The sequence below is a fragment of the Nothobranchius furzeri genome, chromosome 10 (assembly GCF_043380555.1).
Source record: "Nothobranchius furzeri strain GRZ-AD chromosome 10, NfurGRZ-RIMD1, whole genome shotgun sequence".
Taxonomy (NCBI): domain Eukaryota; kingdom Metazoa; phylum Chordata; class Actinopteri; order Cyprinodontiformes; family Nothobranchiidae; genus Nothobranchius; species Nothobranchius furzeri.
In genome coordinates this window covers 43,021,701-43,042,842 of record NC_091750.1, presented here as the reverse complement: position 1 = coordinate 43,042,842, position 21,142 = coordinate 43,021,701, and the positions used below count along the sequence as shown (strand labels likewise).

Genomic DNA, 21,142 nt, shown 5'->3' with positions numbered 1-21,142 from the left:
AGATAAATCTAATGAAAAGTGTACATCTTTGACATTAAGCTTAAAAAAATCTGTTGACGATGATACTGTTCATTTTTCAGAGCTTTTTAATGTGAAAATATGCATTGCAATAGATAAGTTTACAATAAAGTTAAATGATAAAAGTTTTGAAGTTACACTTCTACTACTACTACTACTAGTAATAATAATTATGATGATAATAGTAATAATAAAAACATAATAATTATAATAATACGAATAAATTGTGTCTGAGGAGTCAGTTATGTGGAGGAGATTAGTTTGTAAAAGTTAGTTTTGAGTATGTTTGTGAAGGAGGAGGTGAGTTTGAGCTTAATGCAGGGGTGTCACATGTCCAACTTACGTTTTGACTTTGAAAGAAGTCTCTTATATCCACTTTCGTTTCTTGACATGCTGCCGCCTGGCTGTGCATAACTACCAAACACTCACAAATGAACACTTATTCAAATGTTATGTAATGGAAGCTGAGCTGAGCTCTGATATTACACAGCGTCTAGTTGACGATGTGACTCAGTACCGGTGTTCCCTAGCGGCTCCAAACTAGCAAAACAACGTGAGCACGTTCTGTTTACAACTTGGAGTGACAGCAGCAACAGCCAATAATACGTTAGCAAGTATCAGCAGAGCCAATAGATTAGCTTTTGGGTGGGTCTAATAGGAAACCGGTTTCCGTTTCGGTCCTAGTGCTCAATCAAATCCATTTAATGGAGCGTAACATTGTTTTTGGACGGAAAAAAGTGAAGGGGACCGAAACTGCCTTTTGAAAAAGTGGGGGGGACATGTCCCACCCGTCCCCCCCCCAAAATTACGTCCCAGTGGCTGACGGCTGCAGAACCAGAGATCGCAGGTTGACGCCTGCGCCATCTCTAGTAGAAGCGTGAGCCTGCTGCTGCAGCAGACGTAAATCGGCGGACTCGGCCTCTGCAACTGTACTGTGTCGGCGAATCAGACCGGCCGAACACGGTTTATGATTGGTCAGTCCTCGTGCACATGTGCAGATTATCCTTACTCTTTCCTTACTCTCAGAAGAACGGTTCAGAGTGCAAATGGTTTCTTTGTTGCTAATCTGTGGGGAATATCTACAAGAAAGTAGCAATGGGTCCTGAGAAATGTCGCTAGGTTTGTCGCTGGGCGCTTTTTGGGGAAAAAATAGTCGCGGGGTGTGTGTGTGTGTGTGTGTGTGTGTGTGTGTGTGTGTCAAAAAGTCGTTAGGAACAGTGTCAAAGTCGCTGAGTTGGCAAAAGAGTTTTGAGGTCTACGCATGCGCACGGCACGCCTGCGAGGGGAAGGCTACGGAAGCCGTCGCGTAACGAGTTTGTTGGTAAACTTCCTGAAAATGGTCAGCTGGGAAAAGTTGGCCGCTGCTTTGAGGAATGTCTTGAGGAGCCCTCGGGTAATGAAAAGTGTGGTGAGATACCGCGCTGTCAGCCCTGCTGTTTTAGGTTCCGTACTCGGATTGGGATTCGTCTGTTATCACCATTATCATGCTAACAACAGGACTCTGCCCTTCGCTTCTGTTCATGCTGTGGAAGAAAAAGTAAGTACACCACTCGTAAAGAGTATGTCGAGAAAATAGACCACAGAAAGTCTCTCCACTGCCATATTATTGTGTGTTTATCACGAATCATACAAGTCCATTTTAAGAAACTGTAATTACAAGTAGATAATAGTGTTAACGCACTGTTTACACATCGGCGCTTTAGCACTCTCTTCCACCCTCTAGCGGCCACTGAAGGACAAGACACTCACCTTCCTGTTGCCTATTTATTTCTATAAGTGTAAAGGTCTGATTGCTGTTTTGTTGTTAAAACGGCTTGCCCTACATAGTCCTCTTTTATATATAATATTATGCCTTTCACAATATTACCTGTAAATTTTTATTAACCATGTTGAGTTCATTTCATGATACAATTTCATCCTCTCCAAAAATCATGTGGATCATCAGCACAAAGTCTTTAAAGTTATCAAAGCAATCATGACTGGAATCTCAGTTTTAATTCATATCAGCCAGTAGGATAAAATACATTTGAGGAATTTTGGCCTCTCCTGGCTTCCTTACATGTAACCTGGTTACACGGAGGAGGGATTTGGCTCATCTCTGCACATAAATGGGAAAATCACACAGGGGAAGCGGTGAATTAAAACATTAGGAGAGGAGACGTGCGAGTCATGGTAGCAAGCCTGGCTTGCTGTGATGGAGAGAGAAAGTAGCGAGGTTGCCTGTGGCTGATGAGAGGGGAAAAAAGACAAAAAACATTCGGGGCTGAAGCCCCATCATAATCGGCTGGTGTCTTGGCTGAGTGTAATTATCATTTTATCCTATAAAATGACGATACTTGGGGCGTGACCTATTGTAGAATAAATCTATGAAATTACTATTTTGTAACAACATACTGATAGATTTCAGTGTTTGATGACCTTTGACATAACCCTTCATCTTCCATACATGTTTTTTCATTGCAGGAAACCACAGCCCCCCCATTATCTGCCAGAAAGATGCGATTCAACCAGTTTGCATCAGTGGTGTATGAACTGGAGCCCTACATGACTCCCAGAGACTTCCTGTTCTCCGTCATGCTGGAGCAAGTGGATCGTAAGCAGAAGTCCCCTTCACACACAGATCGTTTATTCCTTTTCTGCTTCGGCAGACCGCATTTTTCCAGTCATATGGGTGGATTGTTAAAATGTTTGCTGCTTCTCACATTGGCACATAAAGTCAGATCTTAGTGAGAATAAGAAATGATCATCAGGAAGGCTACTTGATTAATACGAGGATGCTGATTGTTACGATCCAGGCTGTCTAGGGGGCCTGGGGTAACATGTGAGGACGCATGTTCTCGTAGTAAAAGTAACAAAACAACATTTATTTACATAAATATAAACACAAAACACAGATTATCAAGACACATCAGCAGCAACGCAAAACGAGTAACAACTAAACTCTCATATTAATCAAATTCATACCAAAACTACGAAAGACCGTCACATAATTTCCTTGTAACCGAGTGATGTTGTAATTAAAACAAGCGAAGGGATAAAGTTTCCTTTACTCCTAAAAAGGCTAAACGGTTAAACACAGAAAGTTTCCTAAGCTCCCACCAAAGTTGTCACATTATACTTTAACCTAACAAAACCAAAAGCTGCTGAGGAGACAGCACACCAGAGAGAACCTCCCTGGCCTGCTGCTCTCTGAACTGAGGGCTGGCTGACTTTTATGCTGCTGACAGAGCTGGTCGTCAGGATCAGCTGGGAGAGTCTAACTGGGAGGCAATCTAGTGAGATTGGAGCCAGGTGCTGCATCTCCTCCCTCTCTCTCTCTCTCTCTCTCTCTCTCTCTCTCTCTCTCACACACACACACACACACACACACACACAGGGCCGGAGTGGGACACATTTTCAGCCCTGGAGTTTCAGACCCTAGACCGGCCCACTTAACGAATTATTATTAAAATCATGTTAGAACTTTATATGAATAGTCTACAAAAGCACACTACTCGGTAAAGCCTTGTTATTCAGTGCAAGAAAGAGTTGCTTTACAATGTAGGTTTATTTGAACATCAGTGCACATCTTCAACATTGTTCTTTACAACACATTCTCTAACAATATAACAATCTACCTTCTGTTCAAACAGCTCTTCTGAGATTTTCAAACCTTTAAAATGAAATGACTCAGCACTCCCTTTCACACTTTTTCCAGTTTCCCTATACTCACCTGCACACAATTAAAATAATCATCTGTAAAGCTTTAGCACATTTGATATGGAAAACACATTTTTTGTAACCAATTAAAATATTTTCTATGGCAAAATATGCAGGCTTATTTCATTTTACTTTCATTCTAATAGCGATCTGTTGTAGGCTTTAGGCATTTACTAATAAAAATACAACAGGTCACTACTATTATATGGACATTAAAATTATTATAATGAAACTAATGTTTGCTTGTTTGCACATGAGTTGGCTCACCTTCTATCCCAACAGGAGCAATACCCTCACTGCTGGCTCCTGGCTCTTCTTCTGACACTACATTGTGTGAATATTGTCACAATTCAGCATTCATTTTCCTTTTTTACACGCTTTCTGATCAATGCTGATTCATCTAGCATTTTAGAACACTTTCATATAGAGCCAGGATAGTTTTCATCATATAAATTTTAATAATATTCAGTTCACTGACTCAATAAGTAATCCTACCTGTACATGTCCGCTCTGGAATGGTGGGTTTCTGCCTGGTGCTTATTAGGCCTATGGATCTTGTGGGCTACAAGACATTTTGGTGGCATCAGTCACATCATACTGTTAACTATATTACATAACGTTATGTCATGACGCCATATAATTCATTATTGATGCTTAATTAACTTGAATGGTGATTTGCAGCCGGTAAAGTTTAACATCTTGACTTGCCTTACCCGTTTTATCTTCATTTGAAGTTAAAGACCGCAAGCTTGTTTGAGAAAAAAGGTGCTCATTTTTGCACATTTAGCTGCATCTGTTTCCAGCGCTTTCCTCTTTTTAATTCTTGCCTTCTCCGCGCCACCCTTGCTCTTTCTACTTTCCATCTTTCGGTCAACTGTGTGGTCACGTGGTGCGCACAGGCGCATACAGGGGAAAAAGAAAAAAAAAACCGAGCTGCAGCCTGCAGGTAGAGACAGCCGGGAGGAGCGTATGAGATCAGCCCGGCGGCCTCAGTGCCATGACTGAACACCGGCACCAAAAAATAAAAATAAAATGATAAAAAACAAAAATGAGAGCACCGGCCCATGCGGCCCAAACATCGCGCGGCCCACCGGGAATTCTCCAGACCCTCCCGATTAGCCACTCCGGGCCTGCACACACACACACACCAAGAAGTGTTTCTATGGTTACATTGTGATTTCTTAGTAAATATTCTATTTGGTGAGAGATAAACTTTATTGTATTTATCTTAGTGAATCTATAATTAAACGGGTAAACTAGTAGTAGCACATTCAATGTCATAGAAAGTAAAATGTTATTATCAGGAGAGGGAGAATGTTTAAGTGGTTAGCAGCAGTGTTCAAGCCGATGATTAGGGCTGAATGATTCTGGAAAGTAATCTAATTGTGATTTCTTTATTCAACATTACAATTGCGATTTAATTCACGATTATTTTCTCAGTGGGCTTTTCTCATATTTTTCAACTAATGGAAGCAAAAACAAATCTATGTAACATGAACTGAATACAAACAAGTTTATGCATCTACATATTTATCTACATATACATAAACACAAGTAAAGACAATATTTTGTATTTGAAGGAGCAATGCTTCGAGCCAGGAGCACATTCCTTGAAGGAGCATAAGTATTAGCATCAACTGTGAAAACGTAGTTGCAGGAAAGAAGTGTGTCCCATTTATTGGTCTTTTGTGTTTAGAGTTTATGACGTCTTGTCCATGCAGAGCTTCCGTAGTTCAGTTACGTCCATAGCAGCTAGCCAAAATGCAGTGGGGTTAAAAATCTCTAATGGTTTTCTGGCTTTACTAAAGTATATGTCTGTACTTATTCGACTGATGACAGTTTTTACTTTTTATTAGACTCCAAATGTAATCATTTGACTTGTTCCTAATTCATTATTTTTACAAATGTCATCAGTGATATTAGCATTAGATTTCCTATGGGTTTTTCCATGTATATTAGCATTGCGCTAACCACTCGCTGCAAGTCAAATCACAGCCTTTGCGAGTAGAAAATCTCCTTTTGTCACATCGCAATTTAATTGCATGTGCAATTAATCGTTCAGCCCTAGCGCTTATCCAGAACTGGCAACAGGAGCTCAGAGAAGCTCAGTTTGCTTTATTTATATGGCACCAGTTCTCAGCAAGAGTCGTCTTCAGGCACTTTACAAAGTAAACGTTTCAACTGAACCTACATATCATTGAGTTCAGTTCATGTATTCTGCCTATTAGCAAAAAGTTTATTTTGTAAGAAAAGCTCAGCATATTGCATCGAGAGCGGACTCTTTTGTTTTGCTATGTGGACTGCAGTACCCACATTGTACCACAGGGTGTCATTCCTATTTCATGCACCTTTAACATATCCAGCATGTTACAACACACAAGTGGGTCCCCATCCAGGAACTGTTTCTGCATGAGGTTACCTTTTGTTTGTGTGAATGAGAATGAGCCCCCAGTGTAAGTTTCTACTGAATCATCTTTATTTGTCAGATAAAAAATGAGGCACAAACACTTTATCTGTTTAAATACGTTGAAAAATCAGAAACATATCTTGTTCCTTTTTGGTGTTCATTATTTATTTTACTTACTTTTTGTTGTTGTTGGTCTCGAGCTTTGGGTAGTGACCGAAAGAATGAGATTGCAGATACAAGCGGCTGAAATGAGTTCACTCCTCAGGGTGTCTTGGCTGTCCTTCAGAGATAGGGTGAGAAGCTCTGTCATCTGAGAGGGGCTCAGAGTAGACCTGCTGCTCCTCCATATCGAGAGAAGCCAGTTGAGGTGGCTCAGGCATCTGAGTAGGACGCCTCCTGGGCGACACCCTGTTGAGGTTTTCAGGACACGTCCATCCGGGAGAAGGCCTAAAGGAAAACCCAGAACACGCTGGAGGGACTATGTCTTACAGCTGGCAGGGAACTCTTTAGGCTTCCCCCGGAGGAGCTGGCCCAAGTGGCTGGGGAGAGGGAAGTCTGGGCCTCCCTGCTTAGGCTGCTGCCCATGCAACCCGACCCCGGTCAAGAGGCCGCGGATGGATGGTTGTTTGTTTGTTTGTTTGTTTGTTTTTGGGTCACTAACATGTCCACTTTGTGTCCTGCAGGAAAGCTACAGAAACGAGTTTTAACTCCACGGGTATGTTTAACAGTTTGAGCGGTGAACAGAGCGGTGTTTGGTTTGGATTAATAGCAGCGTTTGTGGTTTTATGCCGACAGGAAGTGAACAGCATGTTGGTAGCTGCGTCTAAGGCTCGGCCCAGCAGTGAGTTGTTCAGACACCTGGGAGACAAAGGTGAGCTCTTCAAGCCCTGGTCCCCTTCCCTGCTCCAGATCCAGCTGGTCGTACATCTGATGCGTGTTTGTATGCAGGTCTGATTTCCTACACAGAGTATCTGTTCCTGCTGACCATCCTAACCAGTAAGTCTCCACCAGGCTGGGTTTGCTTTGCCGTGACTTTCGTCACTCAGCATATATATGCAGTCAAGTGAAGAGAGCTGTGTTTGTGTTGCAGAACCACGAACAGGATTCCAGATAGCCTTCAAAATGCTGGATGTGGACGGCAATGAGCAAGTGGACAAAAAAGAATTTCTGAAGGTAAGGGCGCTGTTTTACCTGAGAGAAATAATAGAATCAGCGGTGACACATTCATATTTGACCAAATGTCTGAATATTTTAATGCTGCCACAAGTTGTGCTGCTGAGCGGTGAGTATGACCCAAGGCTCCACATGAAGGTGAGGGAGAGCTGCTTTTGGTCTCTTGTGTGTTTGCCTGAGCTGGCTGACGTTTGGTGTGTGCTCCAAGCAGCCTTCTCCTCTTTGAGGGCAGGAGAAGACTCAGATGAGTCCAGGTCTTGGTTCTGGTCCAGTAGACTGCATGTTTTCATGCTGCAACTTGGTGCACAAAGCCCAAACCATCCAGCGGGGATGAAAGTGCTTGGATGAATATTTGCTGTGATAAGTGAATCGTGCTTCTAGTTTTTCTTAAGTTTTTCATGATGTCCAAGAAGAAAGCAGGAGTTAAGTACAGTCAGGGTCGCTTTAGGTGGTGTTTCCTCCTCCAGAGTGGGGGCTCAGGTAGAGTTGCTGCTGTTTGTTGTTTATGTGAAAAGAGTTGGAGCGCGGCTGCATAAAGAGCTCATCGATGTTCATGCAGATTCAAACATTTTCTGAAATGAAATAAAATAAAAACTTTTTTATGCTAAAGCTCAAGAAAATCCTTGGCAAAAGTAAAATGAGGGCTCCTATGGATGCTGAGGAGGTATGTATCATCCTTATTATTCCAGTTTTTCCCTTCCTGTCAGAGTGTAAAACCTCAGAATTCCTGGATGATTCCAGACACCAGCGGATGAGGCAGAGGGCGTAAACACAACACTACAGGCTTACTTCTTTGGGAAGAACGGGGACCTCAAGCTGCAGTTTCAGGATTTTAACAGGTGAGAGAAGCTTTTTCTACAACTGTTCCTTTGAAATAAGTTTACTTTGAAGATCTCTGAAGCCGTGTCCCCAGGGGCACCCTGTGGGGGACGCTCCAGGAGTATGGGGTGGGTGGCTTTCTGGTAAGGGTCATTCAGTCCCTTTACCAGAGGAGCGTGAGTTTGGTCCGCATAGCCGGTAGTAAGTCGGACCTGTTCCCGGTGAGGGTTGGACTCTGCCAGGGCTGCTCTTTGTCACCGGTTCTGTTCATTACCTTTATGGACAGAATTTCTAGGCGTAGCCGTGGTGTTGAGTGTGTCGAGGTTGGTGGCAGGAGAATCTCGTCTCTGCTTTTTGCGGATGGTGTGGTCCTCCTAGCTTCATCCAGCTCTGACCTTCAGCTCCTGCTGGGTAGGTTCGCGGCCGAGTGTGAAGCGGCTGGGATGAGGATCAGCACCTCCAAATCTGAGACCATGGTTCTCGACCGGAAAAGGGTGGCTTGCCAACTCCGGGTCGGGAGAGAGGTTCTACCTCAAGTGGAGGAGTTTAAGTATCTCGGGGTCTTGTTCACGAGTGAGGGTAGGAGGGATCGGGAGATCGACAGGTGGATTGGTTCGGCGTCTGCAGTGATGCGGACGCTGAGCTGATCTGTCGTGGTGAAGAGGGAGCTGAGCCAGAAAGCCAGGCTCTCGATTTACCGGTCGATCTACGTCCCAATCCTCACCTATGGTCATGAGCTTTGGGTAATGACCGAAAGAACGAGATCGCTGATACGATCGGCCGAAATGAGTTTCCTCCGTAGGGTGGCCGGGCTCAGCCTTTGAGATAGGGTGAGGAGCTCGGACATTCGGGAGGGACTCGGAGTAGAACCGCTGCTCCTCCGGATCGAAAGGAGCCAGTTGAGGTGGTTTGGGCATCTGGTCAGGATGCCTCCTGGACGCCTCCCCGGGGAGGTGTTTCGGACATGTCCTGCCGGCAGGAGGCCCCCGGGTCGACCCAGGACACGTTGGAGAGGTTACATCTGTAATCTGGTCCAGGAACGCCTTGGGGTCCTGCCGGAGGAGTTGGTGGAGGTGGCCGGGGAGAGGACGGTCTGGAGCTCCCTAGTTGGGATGCTGCCCCCGCGACCCGGATTAGCGGAGGACGACGACGACGAGATCTCTGAAGCTTCACACCTTGATGTTTTTCTTCAGGATTTTTAATACCTAATTAAGTCATGGTTCTCCAGGCGCTTTAGCTTTTTAAGCAACAATACTAATAGTCAGCTTCTAGAACTACTACTCTAGTATTCTGTAAACTTGTGTCTCTCTGCCTGGCATTTTAGTTTGTTGTCATCAAACTCTGAGTTTGATTTTTTTAATACACACAAGTTGGCTGATTGGGCACAGAGAAGTTAAACTTGTTCAAGAAAAGTTGACATGAAATGAAAACTTACAGATTTATGGTTGTTGACTGAAGGCAGGAGCTGCATCTGGGTGGTGGTCCAGCAGCTTCTGCAGGTCATCAGCCTCATGTCATCTGAGACACGTTTGCAGTTTGACTTGTTTCCATGCAGACCTCTGTGTTGGAATAATCTTTAAAGACTTTACTTGTATTAGTCATACCTCTGGTCATGTTTAGACTCTTATTACTTTAAAATGAGAGATAAAAATAAATGTTAAAATAAAATTATAAATTAACTTTTCTTACCTTTTTACTTTTCATAACTGGCATTGCGACATAACATAACTTATTTGTGTGTGTGTGTGTGTGTGTGTGTGTGTGTGTGTGTGTGTGTGTGTGTGTGTGTGTGTGTGTGTGTGTGTGTGTGTGTGTGTGTGTGTGTGTGCAGATAAGAGTTATTGAACCATATCTGGTGTTTTTCTGTCCTGGTTCTGGTGGAGACATGGTGCTCATTAGCGTTAGCATTAGCATCAGTGTATGTGTAAACAGCTTTCTTAAAATACCACATTTTTTATTAATTTATTCCTTCCAGCAATTTAAGAAATGTTCCTGCAGGCCTGAAACTCAGCTTTGTGTGTCTAACGCATCAAATTAGGGCTGCTCGATTATGGCAAAAACGATAATCACGATTATTGTGACTGAAATTGAGATCTCAATTATTTAAGACGATTTTTCAGTTAATGTTGATTTTAATTGGTTGTTTATTTATTCAGTCATTAAATTGCTCAGGGCACAATCAGGACAAAAATAAATAAGAAAAAGAAGGAAACAAAAACAACTGGTTCCTGGTACAAAAAGGCCAACATACTTGCTCATATTTATGACCCAAAGAGCTGAGCTTTAACTCGTTTAAGCCCAACCAGTACAGACCCAAATATCCAACCAAGACAGCAAGAATTGTACAGTGGCATTTATATCATAAATAAAAACATAAACATGTATGTTTTAGTGACCGTCACAAAATGTTGCATAATATTTATTTAGTCCTGTCAAGCGGTGCTGTAGGAGTGTACTAGCAACGTGTTCTCAGAGCGAGTAATTATTATTTATCAGCGTGAGAAACTATTTCTGTCTTTTTCTAAACTATTTATTTACAGGTCCCATCAGTTAATATAATGATTGTCCCAACCACCGCAATCGGAGTTGAGCTGCACCCCCCAACCCAGTCTCACACCAATCAAGGGCAAGCTGCACGTGTGTTTGACGTGCCGCACGTGCACATTTTGCCTATTTTTTGCGGCTCAGTTAGCCTGCAGGTACGGTGTGTGTCACTCACTCCGGTTTATCCAAGACAGAGCTGGCTCTGAGAGGCGTTTATTTTCTTTTTTTGCGACCGACACATCACTACATCATTCCCTTTCCTGAAGTCCGGAAGGAAGGACCGGAGCGCAGGAGGAGTGTTTTGCTAACCTGCAGGAAATGTCGACGACAGTTTTCCAGAAAGTAGCTAAGGGTTGCCAGAGCTGTTTCTAGATTGTTCTCTACGTACTTTTAGAATTTAAAAAGTCAAGAAGGGGGTCTGAAAAGATGTTAGAAATAGCGACTAACTCGCTAAGTTGGCAACACTGTGGGAAGAGCGCTTGATTTGCAATTCGGAGCAGCGCAAGAGGGAGGAGAAAATAATCGGCCCGTTTTGTTTTTGTAATTGTTCAAAACTCCGATCGTAATCGGGATTAAAATTCGATTAATTGAGCAGCCCTACGTCAAATGAAAATCCTGTTACTACCTTGGCTTCCTGGTGTCTGCAGAGGACTACAACTCAAAGCCTCTGTTTATGTGTTTGTCAGAAACTTTTATCCCAAGCAGCTTACAAAGAGGATGTAATGAAGATTTAAGGTCAAGGCTAACCTTAAGCCACCCAGAGGGAGCAGTAGGCTCATCGGAGTGTGCGCACTACTGCGGGTGCAGTAGAGGAGAAGGGTGTCAGATTTGGTGCTTTCTGGTTTTCCTTAGTTCCTCACCTCTGTCCTGAGCGGGATCAACTTGCTACAGGCAATGGGAGGACTTCCTCACCATCCTAACTTCTCTTATTGTCGTCCGTAGTTACTTACCCTGAGCCTTTTACTGACATGTCTGAGTTCCTGTGATGGTCTCTGTTCAGGTTCATGGAAGACCTGCAGGCTGAGGTCCAGGAAATTGAGTTCTTACAGTTTTCCAGAGGCATGGACACCATGAGAAGAGAAGACTTTGCAGAGTGGCTGCTTCACTACACCAACGAAGAAGACAATGAAGTGTACTGGGACAACATGAGGAAGAAGATCCCGTCTGGTCAGGTACGGACTCTCCTTCTCTTGTCAGCTTCAGAAGAAATTTGGTCTAGAAGTGAACAAACACATTTTGCCCCCAGAGCATCTCATTTGAGGAGTTCAAAGCCTTCTGTCTGTTTACCAACAACCTGGAGGATTTTGCCTTTTCCATGAAGATGGTGACGGAGTCCAATCGTCCTGTGGGATTGGGTAAAGTGTCCTTGTTGGTTTAGAACCGTGTCCTCTCCTCTCATCACTAGGAGCAACAGCTGAGTGTTCTTTTCCTTCTTTTGAATGTAGCTGAATTCAAGCGAGCAGTGAAGATTGCCACAGGCCATGAGCTCTCAGACAACGTTCTAGACACAGTGTTTAAGCTCTTCGACATGGATGGAGACAACTGCCTGAGCCAGAAGGAGTTCATGGGAGTGATGACAGACAGAGTGCTGCGTGGCCTGAAGGTGAGCTGCAGGCATGGTCTGCGTATTTATGAATATTTTTTAAAACAAACTTTATACTTTAGAAATAAAGTTATAGCATATTAGCTTGTAGCATCATTCTGCTGCTTCTGTTAGTCATGCTAACAGCAGAGAACGAGCTGCTCCAAACTGGGCACCAGTGCACCTGCAGCTGCTACACTCTCGGTTTCCTGCAACCAGCTTGTTACAGCAGGGATTTGGTTGATATGGTGGACTACATACTGTATGTAGTTCCATGGCCAGCCAATGTATAAGTACACAGCTTGGCCAAAAAAAGTCTCCACCTGGATTTAACTAAGCAAATAGGTAGGACCCTTCTATTGGATAATTACTGCATAGGTATTATCTTTCAGTTCTTTCAAGTTATTTAACCCCATCTGGTGCAATCAGTTGCCGCTCATTTCTTAAACAACCATGTGGAAAAATAACTGGTGCTCACAGATAATCAGTCTGGTTTTAAGCCTGAGCTTGGTTCACATGTGTGCTTATGCTCTAAAGGAAATGGTGACCAAATACAGAAACCAGAACTCATCAGTCTCCGTGCTTCATAGATGCATGCAAGGCATTTGATAGAGTTAACCATAGGAAACTATTCATACAGCTGTTGCAAAGAGGTGTCCCAAGATACATTGTACACTTCCTGGTTTATTGGTATGGTCAGCAAACGCCACAGATAAAATGGGGTAACAGTATCTCAGAGCCGTTTAAGCTCAGCAATGGAGTCGGACAAGGAGACGTTCTGTCTCCTCTTCTTTTTAACCCTTACATAGATGACTTATCAGTGAGGTTGGCCTGCAGGACTGGCTGTGCAGCTGGTGGTGTTGTCATAACTCCTCTGATGCATGCAGATGGCTTAGTGCTAGCACCGCTGGTCTGCAGCAGTTACTAGATAGCTGCTCTGACTATGGAGTAGAACACAACGTTGTGTTTAATGCAGCTAAGAGTGTGGTTAGGATTTACCGGGCCAAGGAGGACAAGCAAAAGTTACCAGGTTTTTATCTGTCAGAATATGTGATAAGTGTCAGCTAGAAAGTCAAATATCTTGGTCATATTATCACAGAGGACATGAGATGATGATGATATGTATAGGCAGTGCCGTTGTTGTATGCTCAGGAAAATACACTCCCTCTTAAATTTGGGTCTTGTTCTGATAAAGATAACCACACACACACACACACACACACATATATATATATATATTTGTGTGTGTATATATATATATATATATATATATATATATATATATATATATATATACATACATAATTATATTACCTAATATTACCATTCCTCAATCTCAGTGAAATCTTTGTTTTTCAGGTGCAGCCTCAGACCGGCATCTCTGGCTACTGGAGGTGTGTGAAGAGAGAGACCCTGAAGGGCGCTCAGGAGGCCCTGGGTTCTGACAGGTGCCCCATCTGAACCACTATGATCACCCAGTTTAAAGTTGTGTGACTGACACCACATAGAGGAATACTTCTACCACTAATCTGATTATGATGTCCAAGTCTGGTTGTGCGGTTTACATCTTTTTTGTTGTCACTATTTTAATGACTTGTTTCTATTCAGTGTGCATAAACTATCAGGTTTACAGCTGAAGCTCAGGCCTGTTATCCTTATGCGGGACTAAAAAGGGTTCATGATAGCTGGGATCACACATTTTGGATCTGCCACTGTAACCATCTTTCTGCTGTAAATCTGATGAATTGAGTACTAGTTTACCTAAAGGAGGAGATGGCAGGTTAACAGCTGAGTGGGCCGGTGTGATGCTTGGTGTTTGGTTTTCTATGTTTCTGCCAAAATCATAAAATAAAAGGATTTAAAAGAAAACCTGAGTCTGAAGGATTCAAATGAATAAGAAGGCAGCTACAACTATTAAGTCCTTTATTATAGAATAGACCTGTGCAGATCACATGTGCACGTTGGTTAATCACTGGAAATGGGGATGCTAATTATCTTGCCATACATATAATTCCAAAAGTAAATAAAACAAGTTTACATCTGTTATAGATGGGCTAATTAGTGACTGATGCCAAGGTTATCCGTGAGTACAGCATACACGGCTACAAGAAAGGTACAGAGCATGAAGCCATCTTTGGTCTTCTCATCACTAGAAAACAAATACATAAAATTTGTATTGTATCAAAAATAGAAATTACAAAGCCATATTGAAAGTAAATTCACATTTTTGACATACAACAGAAGAATACCACTAAACATGTTGGATTATATTTTTGCACTCCTTGGCATTAAGGACCAAATGGTTTTTCTGTATTCTGGAATCCGTTTCATTTTTATCCTGCAAATATTCTTTAGCATCACTCTGCCGAACAACAAATTTTACCATCTTGAATCTGCTAGACACAGGGTGCAACGTTTAAAAACACCCCCACCCTAATAAGATTAAAATGTCAGATTGTCAAACAAACATGTGCTTTCAGTCCTGGGATTCTGGAAATGAGGCCTTAGCCCCAGTGGGTCAGGAACGAGTGACACCCCCCCACCCCCCAACACACACACACAGCCGCCCCCCCCCCCTCTCACAGGTGAGCTTTCTTTAGTCCTTATTAACCGATCTTTGAGTAGCTGTCCTGGGGTTCTGAGCTTCTTCGCTCTTGGAGGCACAGATGATGAAATGCAGCTGAAGTGGACTTCTGCTTGAGATAAAAAGGGAAGTGCTTTAGAGAATTTCATCCCCTGTGGAGAAAGGAAACAAAGTGGGAACATTTTTCAGTGTGAAACAACCAGCAGCTTTGTCACTCTATATAAGATTACCAGTTTTAAAAAAGCACGACTGTATAAAATCTCACGAGACTCATTCTGTAGCACAATACCAGCCACAGCTGGCCTGATTCCTGCTATACCTTCACCTGAAGGCAACAACATGCCCTGCTATATGCCATAAAAAATGGCTGTCTCCTGCTGTAGGATGGGCCTCCAGCATGAGCAAGTCAACTGAAAAACCAGCTTAGAGGTGAGGTGTCAGCATATCAGTAAATGATACGGAGTACAACTCCACATCCTGCCATTTTCTTCCCAATATCTTCTTGTTCCTGAAACAGCACCAGAGCTCTTCCCCTCAGAGATGAACTCACAAGGCATTCATTTATACTGGAGACCAATGCAGAAAAAAAAAAACTGAACAAAATGTGACTATAGTAATGTGATGTGGAAGCTGTTAAAAATCCAAAATAATATTAAATGTAAAAAATAAACACAAAGCGGATTTATTTTCTGTCTCTCAGTGAGCAGCTGTGATCAGCAGCAACACAGATGATGGTACCTGCTGGATCAGCGTCACAACCTGGTGGAACATTAAAACCAGGATGAATATCTGTCATATTTACTACCTAAAACTAATGTTTTTAAATCACTCTAAGAAGTTTACTTCAATCTGCTGCTCCTCTGAAATCAGGGTTTTTCCTGCGTTCAAATTTGCATGGCGGCCGCCTCCAGCTAATGTTGTGCCGCCCCAGCCTGATTTCACTCTGCCCCCAGCTACATGGATGTTATTTTAACTGCAGTTGCAGCGTTGCGCCACTACAGGGGCGCTGTATCAGCAGCGGCGCACCGAAAAGCACTAAAACCGCTGCAGACAAAGAAGATCAAAAATAGCTTTTGTCCCTAGTCAGTACATATCTATGGTTGGTGCTATTGACATCCTGATTGTCCCCCAGGCTCTTCCATATCAGAGCTGTACAGTGCGGCGAAAAAAACTGTCTGTGCGTGTCTGTCTATGTTTAAACGTAGAACTGGTGCAACATCTTTGATTTACTATTTTCCCCAGAACTTTATTGAACAAAAGTAAGTTACGTGTAAGAAAAATGCTTTTTACTGGTGCATAGTGTGGTCATCTGGATGTAGTGGAGGAAAATACAGGAACCAGCAAAGGCAGAACCGGTCCAAAGTTTGGGATCAGAAGTGCAGCTACATGCAGATTGGCTAATGCTAAAGCTAACGGGTAGCAGTCTCACGATCAAGTGGCGCACAAAAAATATATGATGACGGTAAAACTAAGAAAGACTAAACTCTACAAGCGGATGAAAAGTCCCCACCATCCTGTTTATTCTGCATCCTGCAGCGTTACGGATCAGAGCCGCTGCAGATACGAGTCACATACATTACTGCTGGTGCAGGAAGTATGGCAAGCCGTTGTAGTATATAATTCACAAACGCTTCTATCTTTGAACATAATTTAAACTGGATTACTGCCAACCCGTACATAATAGACATGCCACCATTACATTGTCGTCGTCGTCTTCCTCCGCTTATCCGGGTCTGGGTTGCGGAGGCAGCATCCCAACTAGGGAGCTCTAGACCGTCCTCTCCCCGGCAGGACCCCAAGGCGTTCCCGGACCAGATTGGAGATGTAACCTCTCCAACGTGTCCTGGGTCGACCTGGGGGCCTCCTGCCGGCAGGACATGCTCGAAACACCTCCCCGGGGAGGCGTCCAGGAGGCATCTGCCCAAACCACCTCAACTGGCTCCTTTCAATCCGGAGGAGCAGCGGTTCTACTCCGAGTCCCTCCCGAATGTCCGAGCTCCTCACCCTATCTCTAACCCCCAAATTCCACTACCTCCGCTCCGCTCCGGTCCGCCCCCGCCTTCCGCAGCCGCTCGCTTCCGAACTCAATTTTACTGGTACCCGCTCTACAACGGCTCCGCTCCGGTGCGGAGACCTGAGGGGGACAAACAAGCATGCGCGGGATTTTCGAGATCTTGCGATACAGTCCGAGCAATAAACGCGGAAGTTAGATCCAAACACCCGTTGTGCGGGAGAAGCATCGGAAATGAGCTGTTTAATCTGCCCATCATTGTGTTGAGAGATCAGCAGTGTTTGGATCAACAAAGTGTGACTACTTTGATAGTGGCAACTGTATTTATGGCTTATTTTTGTGCATTTAAACTTCAGCCGCCATTGATAGTTGTTAAAAGTTGTTAAACCTGTGCATATGAAACAAAAAACGCCTTTTGTTTAGCGATTTATTGTGAAAAACGGAAGATGTGCTTGCTCCTTTTCCTGTTGGGCCGTTGTGATTTCTGTCCATTTACTGCGGAGGTGCTCCGGCGTCCGGCAAAAATAGGATCGATTCTATTTTTGCCGGACGTCGGAACAGAGGGCGCCGCACGGCGCCGCACTGCCGGAGCACGGCCGCAGTAGTGGAATTGCTCTGATTGACTAGAACGGGACCGATTTTGCTCCGGCGTCCGTGTCGGAGCGGAGCGCAGCGGAGCGGAGGTAGTGGAATTTGGGGGTAAGGCTGAGCCCAGCCACCCTACGGAGGAAACTCATTTCGGCCGCTTGTATCCACGATCTCGTTATTTCGGTCATTACCCAAAGCTCATGACCATAGGTGAGGATTGGGACGAAGATCGACCGGTAAATCGAGAGCCTGGCTTTCTGGCTCAGCTCCCTCTTCACCACGACAGATCGGCTCAGCGTCCGCATCACTGCAGACGCCGAACCAATCCACCTGTCGATCTCTCGATCCCTCCTACCCTCACTCGTGAACAAGACCCCGAGATACTTAAACTCCTCCACTTGAGGTAGGACCTCTCCCCCGACCCGGAGTTGGCAAGCCACCCTTTTCCGGTCGAGAACCATGGTCTCAGATTTGGAGGTGCTGATCCTCATCCCAGCCACTTCACACTCAGCCGTGAACCTACCCAGCAAGAGCTGAAAGTCAGAGCTGGATGAAGCTAGGAGGACCACATCATCCACAAAAAGCAGAGACAAGATTCTCCTGCCACCAAACTCGACACACTCCACACCACGGCTGCACCTAGAAATTCTGTCCATAAAGGTAATGAATAGAGCCGGTGACAAAGGGCAGCCCTGGCGGAGTCCAACCCTCACTGGGAACAGGTCCGACTTACTACCAGCTATGCGGACAAAACTCACGCTCTTCTGTTGTCTGTGATGAAGATGAACAGAACAACACCGCAGCCTCACTGATGAACTCCTTCCTCAGCTCACAGCCCGACCCCAGACATGCAGGTGTCTGGCTGGAACAGGTGAGCATCACAGTGGAGCAAACTGAGCTTGGCTTATTTTGATTTTAGGCACTTTTTCTGCTTCAAAGCACAAAGGTAACAGGCGAGAGCAAAAAACAAGGAATAAAAAGAGTAAATAAATGAAACATAACTAAGTAACAAATACCACTGATGTGTGCTTTATTTAAGGTCCATTTGCTCGTGTGTGATTTCCTTATTCCACATTCAGTGTTTTGGTAAAAATAAGTTTGTTTCCAAATGAAAAGCTTCAACAGTACACATCTGTAGATAAAGGAAAATGTACACATTTGTCTCACTTTTAAAATATATATATTGAGTTTGGCCCGCAACATCGTCCCAGTTTTTCATTTTGGCCCAGTGTGAATTTGAGTTTGACTCCACTGTCCTAGATGGTTACTGCCCTGCATGTTTTAGCTGTTATCCTGATTCAGTGCTTGGACCACCTCATCAGCACCTCAAGTTCTGCAGGAGCCGGCTGACTCAAACCAGCTACGTTGGTACAGGAAACCCCCTGGGACCGTCTAGTTGGATTAAAAAGCCCACAGTCATATAAGAATATTTTGCTACTTTTACAGCATCAGCAGCATCAGTCTCAAAGAAATATCAAATTGGTCCCACAGAAAGTGTGGCACCAAACCTAATTCAAGTGTTGCACTGAATGTGATTAGTTTTGTGATGACAGAACAAAGAGAAGAGTGAGAAAATGGAAGTACTGTGTGCTTTAGACCGGCTGATCCCCCAACCAGTTAAATTTTAGTAAAGTAAATATCAGCTCAGCAGACCATAAAACATTAGTTTTAATTCTCGTCAGCGATAGAGAAGAAGGGTGTTAGTTTTCGTTTGTTTTTCTCTATATCTTACCATGACAGGATGGTGGAGACTTCAAGGATCACTCCTCCTTCTTGACCTTCACATCTCCATCTACAGCCAGGATGGTGGAGATCTCTCCCTGCATGAAAGCCCAAGGCACAGTGGATCCAGCCAGGGGACAGCGCTCCCCACTTGGGCAGTACACCTCCCCACCCTGACCCTGGCTGCGGATGAATCCTCGAGTGCAGGGGAAACAGAACTTGTGGTGTGGGACAGACGGACACTGGACAAAGTGTGTATCTTCCAGACGCTCTCTACAGAGGGTGCAGCAGAGCAGGGCGCTCTGTGTGCTGCTCGTGCTCTCCCCGGTGTTGGTGTTACTACTAGGCCCCATTGTACTCAGACCCTGCCCCATGGCTGCCTGGGAGGCTGAGGTGGAGGCGGTGGAGGGGCTGCTGCTGGTGGAGTGCCCAGCTCCCGAGGAGTGGGCTGCAGACATGCTGGGGCTTTCTCGAGCCATCTGACTAGAGCTCAGGCTGTCTGCAACTCCCATGAGAGCAGAAATGGGTGAAGGCTGGCTGTGTAAACGTGGCAAGCTTTCTTGAGGAGCAGCCATGCCCGGAAGAGGTTCTGTGTAGGCAGCTCGAGGCCAGGGTTCCCTTGATGGATGATCTAGTCTCCCGTCATTCTCTCCATTCTCTGAGCCAGGAGAAGCCTTACGGCGTCTGCTTGTTCCCTTTGCTGGTCCTGGACGCCCAGGAGCTGCCAAAGACAGTACAGGGTCTGGCTGTGGCAGGACCTCTGGGATTGGGGGCTCTTTAAACATGCGTACACCGTCATTCAGCAGCTCAGACAGACCACGCCAGTCTCCTGTGGCTTGTCGTTTTTCGTACTCCACGTATCTTAGCCCAGAGTTCACTGCTTTGCCTGCATCTTTGGCTGAATCCCGGAACATCTGCCTAACAAGGTCTGAGATTCCAGAGAATATGATTCCAGAGCCAGCAGGATATTCCACAAACACCCTCAGCTCAAACTCTGGAGTTGTGCTGGCATCAAAAGCCAGGACGCGACCCAGCAGGTTATGGTCTTTCCTGAAACGCACGTTGAAGGGGATGGAGTTGCTGAGAGACACAAGAACATCCCGGACTGCCTTTGGGTGGTTTGGCCAACCTTCGACCCTGCTGCGGGCCACCTCATTCAGTTCTGCCATCAGTTCACTGTTCCTCCAAACTGCTGGATCTAATCCCACAAGAGCAGAGGTGCTGGCTCCCACGCTCAAAGATACTGCCTGCCTTCTGCCAGCATCACTCATTACAGGGCCAGCTGAAACTGCAATGGACGTGGCCCCGGCTCTGGAGCCCGGTAAGGGAGCTAAAAGCCCGTGAGGAGCTGCTACTAGCCCCTGAGCTATTAAAGCATGAGATATGGAGCCATGCAGACCGGGTATTGAACCAGCGACAGCCCGACGGGTGTTCGGGCTCTGACGGCTCCCCTCAGACAAGGCCACATCTTCAGCTCTGTGCAGACCATTGGGGAGCCGAGAGGACGCCCCATATTCCCCCCTCCCTCTGTCTACACGTTCACCATGCTGCCGACCCACCTCTACGGAACCGACTGAGCTGGGCTTGCCCTGCGGTGGACCCGGAGACCTGCCATCCAGAACACCGTGAGTGCTCTTCAGCTGCCGGGCGGTTTCAATAAGCAGCTCTATCCGGTCCGCGCCGTCGTAGTTGACACATCCCCGGCACACCGCTTCGCTGAACTCCCACAGCATGGCCCACGGCATCTTGGGCAGATCGCAGAGGTAGCACCACTGGCGTCTGGAGGAAGACTGCGAGGCGGAGGACATGTTGTTTACAGGCCCGGAGACCAAACTTTCTTTAGAGGCCTACACGTTACGGTTCGTGTTTCTCGGTTATTCTTCAACCCTCGGACAGTTCGCGTCACATGCCACGACTTATTCAACAGAAACAGAGTAAAAACAACACTGGAACGCGACAAAAGTGTAAACTAACGAGGTTTTCTGTATCTGTTTG

The 21,142-nt window shown here is 45.0% G+C and overlaps 2 protein-coding genes across 2 annotated transcripts; one reads left to right on the top strand and one right to left on the bottom strand.

Annotated features, from left to right (window-relative positions):
- Positions 1 to 1,187: 1,187 nt before the first annotated feature.
- micu2 (mitochondrial calcium uptake 2) lies at positions 1,188 to 14,111 on the top strand. The gene is made up of 12 exons (XM_015960126.3): positions 1,188 to 1,555; positions 2,482 to 2,611; positions 6,808 to 6,839; positions 6,920 to 6,995; positions 7,073 to 7,120; positions 7,215 to 7,297; positions 7,908 to 7,961; positions 8,039 to 8,136; positions 11,661 to 11,832; positions 11,907 to 12,015; positions 12,106 to 12,263; positions 13,602 to 14,111. Exons 1-12 carry the CDS (start codon positions 1,280 to 1,282, stop codon positions 13,701 to 13,703), a joined length of 1,338 nt encoding a protein of 445 aa, XP_015815612.1. The 5' UTR covers positions 1,188 to 1,279; the 3' UTR covers positions 13,704 to 14,111.
- A 719-nt stretch (positions 14,112 to 14,830) lies between these two features.
- LOC107385981 (interferon regulatory factor 2-binding protein 1) lies at positions 14,831 to 21,142 on the bottom strand. Its single transcript, XM_015960125.3, has 2 exons — positions 19,158 to 21,142; positions 14,831 to 14,978 (listed from the first exon to the last, which is right to left on the bottom strand). The coding sequence occupies exon 1, from the start codon at positions 20,953 to 20,955 to the stop codon at positions 19,186 to 19,188; it is 1,770 nt and encodes a 589-aa protein (XP_015815611.1). The 5' UTR covers positions 20,956 to 21,142; the 3' UTR covers positions 14,831 to 14,978; positions 19,158 to 19,185.

What these genes read in the sequence shown, in the direction of transcription:
- micu2 (XM_015960126.3), top strand. Translation starts at nt 1,280, where the DNA reads ATGCGCACGGCACGCCTGCGAGGGGAAGGCTACGGAAGCCGTCGCGTA. An exon ending in CATGCTGGAGCAAGTGGATC is followed by an intron (nt 2,612 to 6,807) that starts GTAAGCAGAAGT and finishes TGTGTCCTGCAG; the next exon opens with GAAAGCTACAGAAACGAGTT. An exon ending in CAGTTTCAGGATTTTAACAG is followed by an intron (nt 8,137 to 11,660) that starts GTGAGAGAAGCT and finishes GTCTCTGTTCAG; the next exon opens with GTTCATGGAAGACCTGCAGG.
- LOC107385981 (XM_015960125.3), bottom strand. Translation starts at nt 20,955, where the DNA reads ATGTCCTCCGCCTCGCAGTCTTCCTCCAGACGCCAGTGGTGCTACCTC.